The sequence below is a fragment of the Fringilla coelebs genome (assembly GCF_963513975.1).
Source record: "Fringilla coelebs genome assembly, chromosome: 33".
NCBI lineage: Eukaryota > Metazoa > Chordata > Aves > Passeriformes > Fringillidae > Fringilla > Fringilla coelebs.
Window position 1 is genome coordinate 1,544,283 of NC_140059.1, and position 13,175 is coordinate 1,557,457.

Below are 13,175 nucleotides of genomic sequence, written 5' to 3' on the forward strand. Positions count from 1 at the left end.
GGGGGTCCTTAGGGGGGGCTGGGTTTACTGCTGAGGGTTAGGCTTAGGCTTACAGCTAGGGTTAGGGTTTTGAACCCACAAAACCCAGAGCTCCAGGCACACTGCAGCAAAAGGCATCCCAAGGGCAACACAAAACTGCCACAACATGGCTTCCAGCAGAGCTTTTTCCTTGGAACCAGCCTTAGCCTTAGCAAGGGATTGGAAATGGGAGCAGAATCCGTGGGGAGGGCTGGGAGGGGTCCCTGGCTGTTTTCGGGGATTCTTTGGCGAGGTCCGGGGGAGTCCTGGGCAGGGGAAAGTGCCCAAATAGATCCCAGGGGAATGCGCTGGTCTCATTAGCATAGCCACGCCTACACACGGCCTCATTAGCATATCCCATCCCTCCTGTCGTCACGTGCCCCGCGGTCACGTGCTTCACCCACTCCACGGCTCGCGTGTCGCCACGCCCCTCCCTGATTCTGCCTTTTCTCATTGGTCCATTCGGCTTGGAGTGACCTGCAGCCCCCGCCCCCTTCTTTTCCCGCCCGGTGTTTCCGCTTCCGGCCCGGGGCCCCGCCCCCTCCGCCCCCCGCGGCCTCGCGGCGTCGCTGGAGGAAGAGGAGGAGGAAGAGGAGGAGGAAGAGGAAGAGCTGCGCCACAGGCGGGGGCGGATGGGAACGGTGAGGGGCCGGGGGGGTGCGGGACCGCAGCGGCGTTGAGCGGGGAGCGGGGAGCGCGAAGGATCCGAGCGGGGAGACGCGGCCGGTGGGGAAGGGCGGACCGTGAGGGGGGCGGAGGAGCGGCTGAGGGGGGTTCGTGAGGGGGAACTGGCGTGAGGAAAGGGGCTGGGAGATGGAGGGGGAGTTTGGGGGCAGTTTGTGAGGGGGAGGGGCAGTTTGTGAGGGGAAAGTGGCAGTTTGGAGGCAGTTTGTGAGGGGGAGGGGCGGTTTTGAGAGTAGTTTGTAAGGGGGAGGGGAGGCTTGGGGGCAGTTTGCGAGGGGGAGGAGCAGTTTGTGAGGGGAAAGGGGCAGTTTGGGGGCAGTTTGTGAGGGGAAAGGACCTCTTGGGGGGCGTTTGTGGTACGGGGCCGAACTCCGGGGCAGTTTTGGGGGTGTCCTTGCGGGGGAGGGGCGGACTCGGATCTGTGTTTGTGTGGGGGAGGGGGGGCCCGAGCGGTGGGGGAGGGGAGGATGGAGTCACGTGGGGAGGGGGCGCGGCCCGGCTGTGTTTGGGGGCGGGGTCCGGGGGATGTTTGGGATATCGGAGCGGGTCGTGATCCCCTCCCCACCCCCCTCCGGGGGTCTCAGCCCCCCCGCAGGATGGCGGAGGGCTGGGCCGAGTGCCCGGCGCTGGGCCCGGGCTGGCAGCGCCGCGAAGCTTTTCGGAAATCCGGGGCCACCAGCGGCCGCAGCGACACCTACTACAGGAGGTGCCCCTCCCCATAAACCCCCAACGCCCCCCTCCCACCCCCACGGGACTGCGGGTGGGGCCGGTTCTGCCCTTTCTCCCCCCATCCCGTGTCCTTTTGGGAACTTCTCCCCCACCCCCCGCTGGTGTTTCAAGGGGGATTTCAGAGCCTCTCTCCCATCTCGCCCTCCAGGATCTTCCCTGGGCCACCTCAGTGCCTCTTTCCTCAAATATTCCCAGTCCCCTCCAATTTTTCCAGGCTATTTTGGGGTTCTGTGGGCTCTTTTTGAGAGTTTTGATGTCCCCTGAGCTCTGTCTGGTCTCCCTTTCCCATTCTCCCTTTGGCATTTGGGGGCTCCCCCAGGCTCAGCGGTCTCCATGGGGTTTTGGGGCTGTTCCTGGGGGTTTTGGGGCCCGTCTGACCTTATCCCCCGGCAGCCCCACAGGGCAGAAGTTCCGCAGTAAGATCGAGCTGCGGCGGTTCCTGGGCCCCGGGCATGACCTGAGCAACTTCGACTTCAAATCGGGGCAGCAGCGGCCTGGCCCCACCCGGGTATGGGCGATGGGACCCGGGAGGGGCCTTAAAAACCACGGGAGGGAGCACAAAAATCCCAAAAAACCTCGGGGAGGAAACCTGGAGCTGTCCTTGGCAGGGAGCCGTATAACAAGAAAGGAATTGGGGGTGGAATAAAGAGATGCGGCAAAAGGAGCTCCTCAAAATGAGGTTCAGGCAAACCTAAATGGGGGGGGGAGGGAACAAGGGGTTCTTGAACTGGGGAGGAACACTAATGGGGGTTTTAAAGTGGGAGCGGGAGGGGTCACAAGGGATTCTCCCTCCACCTTGTGACCCCCCCCCCCCCCCCCCCTTCTGTGCCTTTTAGACCAGGAAGAGCCCCAAATGGCATCTGCCTGCCGGGCACCTCCCAGAACCCCCCAAAATCTTCAAAAAGGAGGAGGCGGAGGTGGAAGTGGAGGTGGAAGAGGAGGTGGGCGGGGCTGAGACCGAGAAGGCCCCACCCTCATCAGTTCAGGCCCTGCCCATCCCTGTCCCGGCCACGCCCCCTACTCTCCAGGACACACCTCCTTCAGTTGAGGCTACGCCCTCTTCATCAGAGGCCACGCCCCTGCCAGAGCCCCCCCATCGCAGGACCCGGAAGCGGCCGCCCCTGGAGCCCCCCCAGGATGGGGTGGTGGCGTGAGTAGAGGGCAGGGGGAAAGGTCCTTGGGGGGTCAGGGGGGTCCCTGGAACTCTTGGTGTGGGGAGGGGGTCCCAGGAGCAGGGGGTGACCCAATGAAGGAGGGATTGGGGTCCCTTGGGGGAGTTTGGGGGATGTCTGGGAAGAAATTCAGAGTTTGGTGGTTCCCTTAGGGAGGCTGTGGGATCTGGGGGCAGTGGCGGTGTTGGGGTCCCCCTGGCCCCCCCCAAAAATGCCACCCTCTCCTCTGCAGGCTTTGTGCTGGCTGCCAGAGCCTCTTCCCAGGGGTGTCCCTGCCCGCCCAGCGCCGCTGCCGCTGGCTCTGCCCCGACTGCCGTGGTGAGCTTTGGCCTCAGCGCCCTCCTCCTCATCCTCTTCGTGCTCCTCCTCCTTCTCTGAATCTTTCTCCCACCTTCCTCAGCTCGCTCTGAGCTTTTTCTGTTTTATCCTCTTCCTCATTTTCCTGTTCTTCTTGTCCTTCATTCCCTGGGGTTTTCTCCCTCCATCATCATCATCATCATCATCATCATCATCATTCCTTGAATTTCTTTAGCCTCATAATTATAATTTTATTCCTCTGAAACTTCTTGTTCCTCCTCTTCCTTCGTTATTCTCCCTTGCCTCCTTTTCCCTCTGTTTTGGATCATTCGGGGGGGGGGGAAGGGAGCCTGAAGGAGTTTGGGAGGGGGTTCAGGGGGAGATCCCAGGAAAGTTGAGGTGACCCTGACCCCCTTCCTCCACCTCCCCCAGCCCAGAGACGAGACTTCAACCGGGAGCAGCGATTCTACAAGGTACCTTCGATCCCTCAGCGGGGGAAAAATGGTGCCCCTGGGCATTCCCCAGATCTCAGGGGGGGTTTTGGGGGCCCCCCCAGAGCCCTGACACCCCCTCCCCACAGCGGGTGGGCTGTGGCACGTGCCAGGCCTGTCGCATCCCCGAGGACTGCGGCATCTGCAGCGCCTGCGCCCGCAACCCCCCCGGGGGTCCCTCCGGGCCCGGCCGGACCCCCAAGTGCCTCCTGCGCCGCTGCCTGCGCATCGTCAAGAAGGTACCGGCTCCTCCCTGTCACTGTCACCCCCCCCAGTGTCACCAGCAACCCCCATGTCATTGTAATCCTCCCTGTCCCAGTGTCACTGTCACCCCCCAGTGTCACTGTTATCCCCCACCAGTGTCACCAGCACCCCGTTGTCATTGTCACCCCTCTCATGCCATCATAATCTTCCTGCTCCCATTGTCACTGTCACCCCCCACTGTCACTGCCAACCCCCAAATGTCACCAGCACCCCCCAGTGTCACTGTCACTCCCTCAATGTCACCATAATCCTCTCTTTCCCCATGTCACTGTCAGCTCGTGTGTCACCACGAGGCTGAGTGTCCCCTTGGTCACCTCCATGTCTGCTCCTTCATTGTCTGAGGATGTATGTGGCACTGTGGTAATTAACATTAGTCTGTGTTAATTAATTTATTAGTATTACTAAATGTAACTGATACCCCACATTATTTTACATTATCACATTTTATGCTGGGTATCTCACTTTTTTTTGTGTTATTCCACTTTATTCCCTGTTGTCCATGTTATTCCATGTTCCTGAAAGGCCTGGATGTGCCTCCTGGCCTGTCCATCTGTCCCCTGTCCCTTGTCTGTGGTGGCATGTCCACCCATGTCCTATATTCACCCATGTTCACCCATGTTATCCCATGTTTTCCCAGTATATTCTGTGTTATTCCATGTCCTGCCTGTGTCCCTGCAGAGCCTGGGCTGCAGCTCCTGCCTTGTCCTGTCCCTCTGTCTCTTGTCTGTGGTTGCTCATTCACTCATGTCCTCTTATATCCACCACATTATCCCATATTATCCTATATTTGCCTGTGTTTCCCCCTGTTTTCCCATGTTCATTTTCCCATATTATCCCATGTTTTCCCCTATTTTCCTGTAATTTTTCCCATGTTTTTTCCCTGTGGTTTTTTCCTCATTTTTTTCCTGTGTTTTCCCATATTTTCCTATTTCCCTGTGTTTTCCCATATTTTCCTGTTTCCCTCTGTTGTTTTCCCATATTTTCCCCTGCTTCCCTGTGTTTTCCCTGCTTTCCCAGGTCACCCCTGTGTCCCCACCCTGTGTCTCCACAGGGCCTGGGCTGTGGCTCCTTCTTTGTCCCCCAGTCCCTGTCCTTGTCTGCAGCTGCTCATTCACCCCCATCCTCCTATATCCTCGAGTGTTATCCCATATTTGTTATCCCGTATTTTCTCATATTTCCCTGTGTTTTGTCCCTGCAGGGCCTGGGCTGCGGCTCCTGCGCCGGCTGCCTGAGCACCGAGGACTGCGGCAGCTGCTGCATCTGCCTGCGGCGCCTGCAGCCCGGCCTCAAGCGCCAGTGGCGCTGCCTGCGCCGCCGCTGCCTGCGCCCCAAGGTGGGACTGTCCCCCCAGAACCCCCCCCGTGTCACCCCTGCCATCCCCGACCTTCCCTGGGACCCACTGGCACCTCCCCGCTGTCCCCTCCTCTCTGCCTGCCCCGCTGTCACCCTGCTGTGTTCCCCCACCCTGTTGTCCCCTGCTGACGCCCCCACGCTGTGTTCCCCCAGAAAGCCAGGGTGGCCAAGAAGCCGCAGAGCCCCCGGCCCCTGACAGAGGTGAGTGTGGGACCCCCACACTGGGCAGTGGCACTGCGCAGACCCCCCGATGTTCCGGGGGAGGGGGGACCCCAGGGTGCCCCCCTCAGCCCCATTTCTCCCCCCAGAAATGGAAGCCTCTCATGGAGCGGGAGCCCAGCGACGCCTCCAGCGCCAGGCACAGAGTGAGTGGGACCCCCCTGGGCACACCTGGGCACACCTGGAACCCCCAGCCCCCCCCACAAACCCCCCCTCCCTCCCAGAAGCTGCTGACCAAGGGCAAGGAGAAGAAGAAGCCGGGGCGACCCCCGAAGGCCCCTGGGCCCCGCGGGGTGAGTGACAGGCCTATGTCCCGCCCCCTGTCTCTTAGCCCCTCCCCTCCACCGTGGCCACGCCCCTTCCAGAGCAGCTATTAGGGGCAGGGGAAGCCGTAATGCCTTTAATATAGGGGACTGTAAAAGGGGGCAGTATGGGGGTGCAGGTACCGTAATGATCCCATGAGCTGTTCCAAGGCTGAATATTGGGGTTCAGCACATTCAAACCCCACTAATATTGATGTGGCAGTACCATAATACCCCTGATGCTGAGGGCAGATCACTGTCACACCCCCAAAACTGTTCACAGCTGATGGTGACCCTGGCTGTGGGGCTGGGGCTTTGTAATGCCCCAAATAATGGGGTTCAGGTAGGTACCCCAAAACCCCTCAGAGCAGAGTTTGGTTACCATAATCCTTCTAATAACCGCTCCAGGTGTACCAGGGCCTCTAATAGCACGGTGCAGATACCGTAATGCCTCTAATAGCTGCTCTTACCAGAATATCCGCCTCAGCCTAACCCGCTGCTGCTGCCTGGCTCCTGTAATACCCCTGATTCCCCTGCATCTACCAAAACGCTCCTAATAGCTGCTCCCACACTAACACCGCCCACCGGGCAGGCCCTGGGCCCCCCCCTGCGGCGGGCCCTGGGGACAGTTGGGGACCCGGGGGTGACGCCGCTCTCTGCCGGCAGCGGGGGGTGCGGAGCCGGGCCAGCCGGCGCTGTGGGGTGTGCACAGCCTGCCGGCGCCCGGCCGACTGCGGCCGCTGCGACTTCTGCCGGGACAAGCCCAAATTCGGGGGGCAGAACCTCAAGCGCCAGAAGTGCCGCTGGAGGCAGTGCCTGCGCTGTGCCATGGTGGGTGCCCCCCAGTGCTTCCTCCCAGTGCCTCCCAGTCACCTCCCAGCGAGCCCCAGCCATCCCCTCCGCCCCCTTTCCTCAGCGACCCGACTCCTTCGGCTGGGGAAACCGAGGCACGTGCAAGGTTCGGTCTTCCCTGGCCACCCCGGCACTGGGTGCAGCCCAGTTTGGACCAGTATGGACAAGTTTGGGTGGGAGGGGGCACTGGTCGGCACCCAGGTGCCTGGATCCTGTTTCTGGGCGGGGGATTGCCTGGACGCCTGGGTCCTTCCTGCATTGCTTGGCTTTGGGGGGCTCACTGTGGGTCCCTTTTGGGGGGGTGGGTGGGGGTCCCTGGGCCAGCTGGACCCACCTGGGGGGGTTCTTCCTGCATTTGTGCCCCCCCTTCCCCCGCAAATCCACATTCCCCCTCCCCTTGGAACTGCCCCACCCGCTCTGAGGTCTCTCTCCTGGCGCAGAGGCGGCTGCTGCCGGTGGGGGGGGGTCGCTGGGGGCCCCCCTGGAGCGGCCGCCCCCTCCCCCTGTCCAGGCCCCGCTGCCGCCGGCCCCCCCGGCCCCCCCGCGCCGCCGCCCGGAGCCGCCGCCGCCTGCCCCGCCCCCCCCGCAAGGTAACGGGACGCCCCCCTCTGCTCAGGGGGGACCCCAAAATGCTCCTCCCACCCCCATGGGACCCTCACACACACCCCCCCCCCTGCAGAAGTAACCCCATCCCCCCTTGGCTGTGCTTGCTTTGCTGCTTTGCTCTGCACGGACCCTCCCCCTTCTGGGGGACCCAGGCGTCGGGGGAGGGGACCAAGGTGTCCCCACACCCCTCCCCGGGAGGGGCTTTAGGGCGTTTTGGGGACCCCTGGATGCCTTGGTTCCTTCCTCCGTGACCCCAAGGTTTGTGTGTGCCTCAGTTTCCCCACGGGGGATGAGGTGGGGGTCCTCTGCAGACACATTGGTCCCTTTTTCAGGGGTGCGGGGGGTCCCTCCTGGATACCTGGGGAGGATTGGGGGGGTCTCACCTGGCTGCCCTGACCGGCCCCTCCCCCACAGGAGAAGGAGCAGCCGCTGGGGGGAGCTGACAACGGTTCCAGGCCCCTCCCGGGTCCCCCCCTGCGCCTCTGCCCCATCAAGGAGGAAACAGGACCCCTCCCCCGCCTCGAGGTGAGATCCCCTGGCTGCCTGGGACCCTCCCTGGACACCTGGGACCCCCCCGTGACCCCCCCTGCCCCCCAGGACCCTCGCCTGGGGCTCCTCATCGCCTCGGCCCCCCGCCTCAAAGGGGCCCCCCCGGAGCCCAGCGTCGCCCCCCAAAGGGTGAGTGGGACCCAAACACCCCCTGAGGCTCCTCGGGGTGCCTGGGACCCCCATAACGCCTCTGCCCCCCCCTTTTTCAGCCCCCCCCAGGGGATTTGGGGGTCCTGATCGCCGCCACCCCCCGCGTGAAGCAGGAGCAGCCCCAGCCCAGCGCGTCCCTGGTGCCGGTAAGGGGAGGAACCCTGGGGTTTAAGGGGTGTCCCTGGGGTTTGGGGGGGTCCTGAGCCTCTGCCTTCACCCCCAGGTGCCTCCCCAGCCTCCCCCTGCCCAGCTGGTGGTGCTGGATGAGAGTGAGGAGGAGGAGGAAGAAGAGGAAGAGGAGGGCGGCAGCCGAGTGGTGAGGAAGAGGGGAGGGGGTCAGAGGATTTGGGGAGGGTCCTGAGGGTGCTTTGGATGCGTTGAGAGGTTTTGGGAAGGAGTTGGGGGGGTCCTGGGAGGGCTTTAGAAGGGATTTGGGGGGTTGTCTGAGAAAATGGGAACCTTAGGGAGGGAGTTTGGGGTCCTGGTCAGTTGGGGAAGGGATTTTTGGGAGGGGGAGAGGTTTTTGGGGTCCTGGTGATGTGGGGAAGGGGCTCTGGGGATGACCCTTGGTTTTTTAGGGAGGGTCTCAAAGCAGGGGGGGTTAGAAGGGGCTGGCTGGGTGGGTTCTTGGGGGGCTCTAAGCATTCCCCCCACCCCATTAACCCCTTCTCCCCCACAGCCCTTCCCGCTGCCCCCCGCTCCCCAGCTCTGGCCCGGCTCCTTCCTGGAGGAACTGGCCGAGATCCCGCTCCCGGCTCACTGGGGGGTCGTGGGCGCTGACGGGGGTCCCGGGCCGTGCCCGGCGCGGGGGCTGCGGCTCGTGCAGCGCTGCCCCCGCTCCTCCATGGCCGCGGCCGCCGTGCTGCTCAACCCGGGCTTGGCTTTCCGGGTCCTGGTCGCCCGCGGCCGCCCGGTGCCCCCCGGGCACGAGGTGCTGGCCCGGCGCCCCCCCCTGCGCTCCGTGCTGGACCTGGTGGAGCTGCTCTGCGATCTCGAGGCCTACGGGCCCTGCCCGGGACCCCCGGCCCGGCCCCCCGCCCCCCGCTGCCATGTCCTGGTGAGGGGGGGGCGGTGCTGCCGGCCCTGCCAGATGCTGGCGGGGGAGGGGCATTGAGGGAATAGGGGGGGATTTGGGGAGGTGGGGAGGAGGGGGTTGGGGTGGGGGCAGCATATGGAAGGGATGGATTGGGGTGATGGGAGTGAGAAATGTGGGGAGGGGGATGTGAGGGGAAGGGAAATGGGAAAGGAACCAAAACTTGGGGGGGTTGGGAAGTGATGGTTGAACTGGAATTGGGGTGGAGGAAATGGGGGGAATAAGATTGGGAGGGGGCGAGGAAAATGAGGGACCTAAAAGTGAGAGGGGAACTAAAATTAGGGGAGTTGGGGGTGGGGAGGAGGGATGGGGTCTTGCACCTTTGGGGAGTGGGATTTGGGGATGGAGCCTTGGGTGAGTGGGGGAGGGGCACTGGGGGCTTCCCAGGGTGGGACTGGCCCCCCTGGACCCCCAGAGAGTGACTGGGAGGTTCTAGGGGGGGGGCCCAGGTTGGGGGCTCCTGGACCCCACTGTAGGGATTCAGGGGGACCCCAGGGTGACACCCCAGTTTTGGGGACCCCTTATCCCCCCTCCCCCACACTGTCAGGTTGCCCCTCCCCCAGTGACACAGCAAGGCTGAGGGACCCCTATAGTGGCATTTTGAGGGGGGGAGTCCCCAGTTTGGTACCACTCCCCCCGTTTGGTTTCCCAGGGATATTGGGGTGCCCTCAGCACCCATTTTTGGGGGGGCTTGCCCCCCACCCCCCAGGTTTATGGGGACATCAGGTTTATGGGGCCCCAAGTTTGTTTGTTCTCCCATTTCCCCAGTGCCATACTGGGGCCCCTCCCTCACCCCCCAGAGCTTCTATTTTTGACACTGGAACCGCCCCCAAAAATGGGGAAGCGGCCCCTTTAAGAGCCCTACCCTCCCTGCCCACCAATAGCGCTTTAAATGACCTGTTTAAGGCGTGGTGAGGGGCGTGGTTTTCTCTGGCCCCGCCCCTCTGATCAGGCCCCGCCTACACGCACCTTTCACCTGCTGTTGCTTCCTTAGGCCATGTCCTTTTATGGTAAAGGGGCGTGGCCTGAACTGCTTAAGCCACTCCCCACCCCCTGCGCTGCCTTCAGGGAGTTTCGCGCCGAAGCCATAACCCCGCCCCCTCCCCTTAGCCCCGCCCCCTCGGCAGAATTTAAAGAGACCGCGAGGAATTATTTTTGTTAAAAGTAATAAAAGTTTTAAGGAGAAAAAGAAGACATTTGGTGGTCCTTGCGACAGGGATCGGTGTCCAGAGGGGGCCCTGGCATGCCAAGGGCCCTTCCCACACACCTGCAGCCCCCAAATTTGAGGGAGGGTCTCACCTCCCTGTCCCAAACACCTTCTCCAGCAGCCGCAGGGGCGGAGCGGCCGGCGGGGGCCGAGCTTTGCGCCGCCAAATCTCCTCCTCGGTCGGTCTCTGGGTGAAGCCCCACGTCGGAGGAGGGGCTGCGGGGTCTCCGGAGGTTTTGGGGGGGTCTTTGGAGGCGTTGCGGGCGTAGAACCCCCCCTCCCGCTTGGCCTGGGCCACCTCGGCCCGCAGGCGCTGCGCCCGCACCTGGCGCTCGTAGCTGAGCCTCTCGCTCAGGTGAGGCCATCGGAACCCGGGCAGGTACTGGGGGGGGTGGACACAGGTCAGGGGACCCCCAAACAACCTCAGACCGCCCTCCCTGCAAATAAGGTTTTGGGGTGCCCAAAACTCCCTCAGCTGCTGGCCTAGGTGTGTGGGAGGGGTCCCCCAACACAGCCCAGCCCCTCCCCCTGTGCCAGGGACCCTCCCTGAACCCTAAAACAGGGACCCCCCAGTGGGCCAAAACCTTCCAAGACCCCCCCAAAATAGACCCAGGTGCTCCATGCAAATCTGGGACCCCCAAAAAGGGACCCAGGGCTACCCCAACCCCTCACCCATAAAGGGTCCCAATTACCCAGGAACCCACAGGTGCCCCCCCCCTTCCCCAAAGGTCTGAGACCCCCCACAGAGGGATCTGAGATGCCCCGAAAAGGGATCCAAGCCCGCCTAAAACCGTTCTGAACCACCCAGGACCCCCGGCACCCCTCCCCAGGAGCCCCTCGAGCCCCACCTTGATGCTCCAGCAGTGATGGCGGAAGGGGCTGCGGGGCCGGGGGGCCATGGGGGCCCCGTGCAGGAGTTTGGCCGCGCGTTTGGCCGCTCGCTTGTCCCGGAATTCCACCCAACCCTCGGCGAACGCCACGGCCGGGGGCCCCCCCGGGCGCTGCCTCCGCCGCCGCACGGAGCCTCCTGCGGGAACGGGGAGGGGGCGTTGAGAAACGGGGCTGAGACCCCGCCGGGAGGGCTGAGCCCGCCACCCAAGGGTGGCTCCGTGGGTGTCAGTGGGGCAGAGAGGAGCCCCCTGACCCCCTAATTCTGTACCTGAGGAGTCTGTGAGGACCCCCCCCCTTCCCCCATTGCTGGGGCTCCGCGGGGCACCCTGACCCCCCCAGGGACCCTCTGGCACCCCAGGGCTGTGGGAAGATCCCCCCAGACCCCCCCAGACCCCCGGACTCACCGCGGGGCTGCAGGAAGACCCTGCCCAGCTCCCCGTGCGGCCGCAGCAGCGCCCGGGCCTGGCGGGGCCCGAAGCCCGGGGGGAGGTAGGACAAGTAAAGGACCCCCGGCACCACCGGCTTTGGGGGCGGGTCGGAGGGGGCTTCGGCAGAGGGGGAGCCCTCGGGACCCTCCTCTTCCTCCTCCTTTTCTTCCTCTTCCTGCTCCTTTTCTTCCTCTTCCTCCTCCTCTTCTTCCTCTTCTTCCTCTTCTTCCTCCTCCTCCTCCTCGTCCTCCTCCTCTTCCTCCTCCTCACCCCTTCCGTGCGGGTCCCGCTCTGTCTCAGCCATGGCCTCTGCGATGAGCAGGAGGGAGTTAAAGGGAGCACACCACCCTCAGGGCCCCCCCACCCCTCTCCAGGCTCTGCCGCACCCCCAAATTTTCCCCGGGACCCCCAAAATCGCCCCCCCGGGCCCCCCCGGCCCCGCACCCGCACAACGCGACCAGCCGCGGTCGTAAAATACTAACACAGCCGTAAAGCACCGCTAGCAGTGGGCGGGGGTATCGCGAAAAAGCCGTAAAGCGCGAGGGAGCGTGGCCTAGCTTTAGGGGGCGGGATTTACGTAATGGGGCGTGGTTACACATGGAGGGGGCGTGGTCACATGCTAAATGGGTGTGTGTTAATGTGGGGGCGTGGCCCGGCGGCGCCGGGAAGAGCGCGCCGCGGTTTGGGCGGGAACGGCTGAGGCGGAGTTTTGGCGGGAAAAGCCCCGCCCGCTCTGGGACCCCTTCGAATCCCCCCCAGTGCCCCCCCCCCCACGGCCCCCGGGACTCCCGACAGCCATCGGCACCCACTGACCCCTCCCGGGACCCAGTGACCCCCCCCCATACCCAGTGACCTCCCCTCCTTGTCCCTTCAGAGATCTCCTGGGTCAGCCCCGCCAAATGTCCCCACAGCCCCCCAGGATCCTCCTCTCCCTCACAGAGTCCCCTCAGGTCCCCCCGTGCCCCCTCAGGTCCCCCCGTGCCCCCTCCATCATCTGGTGCTGGGGGGGGGGGTCCTGGCTGCAGATGAGCAGTGGATTATCCCCCTCCCCCCCCCCGTAATCCAACAGCTGGGGGGGATTAGAGCCCTCCCGGCCCCCCCAAACCCCCCGAGGGGCTCAGCCCCACCATGGGACCCCCTGGGGAAGTGTCTGGGGGGGGGGGGGGGAGTCATCCCTAATCCCCCTCACTCCCCCTCCCCCCAGTAATTAACATCTGGTTTAATTGGGGGGGGGGGGCCCAGGGGGCTGCGGGAGGTCGGCCAAGCCCGGGTTGGGGGGGGGGGGGGGGTGGAGCTTTCGCCCTCCCTTCCCCATCAGCATCTGGAGGGACCCCGAGGGGGGGAATTGGGGGGGATTTGGGGGGGATAGGACGGGGGCGGCCCCAGTCCCCAGCGGCTGCACAGGGACAGGAGCACCCACGGGCCAGGTGAGTGGGATTGGGGCACCGAGGCCCCAAACCGGGGGGTGCTGGGGACCCCCAAACCATCCTTCAGGGTGGCGACAGAGCCCCCTGCCCCATGGGGGGCTGCCCCCCCACTAGGGGTGTCCCTGCCTCCTGGGGTGTCATTACCCCCCTCCCCACCCCACACAGAGTGTCCCCCCACCCCAATGGGTGCCCCCCTGTAACCCCCCCTCTGTCTCCTCCTGCCCACCCTGGTGTCCCTGTGACTCCCCCCCGGTCCATGGGGTACCACCCCCACCCCACAGGGAGTGACCCCTGCCCCATGGGATGCCTCCACCGCTGCCCACCCTGCTGACCCCCCCAGTGACTCTACTGTCCCTGTGCCCCCCTGGCACCCACCCTGCCCCACAGGGAGCCACCTCTGTCCCCCATCACCCCCTAACCCCCCTCTCCACCCCCAGCCCACC

The 13,175-nt window shown here is 64.2% G+C and overlaps 2 protein-coding genes across 2 annotated transcripts; one reads left to right on the forward strand and one right to left on the reverse strand.

Annotated features, from left to right (window-relative positions):
• Nucleotides 1-518: 518 nt before the first annotated feature.
• Nucleotides 519-8,800, forward strand: LOC311164549 (methyl-CpG-binding domain protein 1-like; the record flags this gene model as incomplete). Its single annotated transcript, XM_084224039.1, has 17 exons — nucleotides 519-659; nucleotides 1,287-1,408; nucleotides 1,825-1,939; nucleotides 2,268-2,581; nucleotides 2,836-2,921; nucleotides 3,333-3,373; nucleotides 3,481-3,630; nucleotides 4,854-4,988; nucleotides 5,162-5,209; nucleotides 5,317-5,373; nucleotides 5,452-5,520; nucleotides 6,196-6,360; nucleotides 7,402-7,512; nucleotides 7,585-7,665; nucleotides 7,746-7,832; nucleotides 7,910-8,002; nucleotides 8,366-8,800. The coding sequence occupies exons 1-17, from the start codon at nucleotides 651-653 to the stop codon at nucleotides 8,798-8,800; spliced, it is 2,118 nt and encodes a 705-aa protein (XP_084080165.1). The 5' UTR covers nucleotides 519-650.
• Nucleotides 8,801-9,105: 305 nt separating this feature from the next.
• On the reverse strand, nucleotides 9,106-11,777 carry LOC311164592 (activator of basal transcription 1-like). Its single transcript, XM_084224099.1, has 4 exons — nucleotides 11,750-11,777; nucleotides 11,282-11,614; nucleotides 10,835-11,013; nucleotides 9,106-10,368 (listed from the first exon to the last, which is right to left on the reverse strand). The coding sequence occupies exons 2-4, from the start codon at nucleotides 11,607-11,609 to the stop codon at nucleotides 10,075-10,077; spliced, it is 801 nt and encodes a 266-aa protein (XP_084080225.1). The 5' UTR covers nucleotides 11,610-11,614; nucleotides 11,750-11,777; the 3' UTR covers nucleotides 9,106-10,074.
• Between the last annotated feature and the right edge of the window lie 1,398 nt (nucleotides 11,778-13,175).

Excerpts from the sequence above, each read along its gene's own strand:
- LOC311164592 (XM_084224099.1), bottom strand. The coding sequence starts at position 11,609 with ATGGCTGAGACAGAGCGGGACCCGCACGGAAGGGGTGAGGAGGAGGAA. Across the intron at positions 11,014-11,281 it reads GGTCTTCCTGCAGCCCCGCG|GAGGCTCCGTGCGGCGGCGG; the intron begins GTGAGTCCGGGG and ends CCGTTCCCGCAG. Across the intron at positions 10,369-10,834 it reads ATCACTGCTGGAGCATCAAG|TACCTGCCCGGGTTCCGATG; the intron begins GTGGGGCTCGAG and ends CACCCCCCCCAG.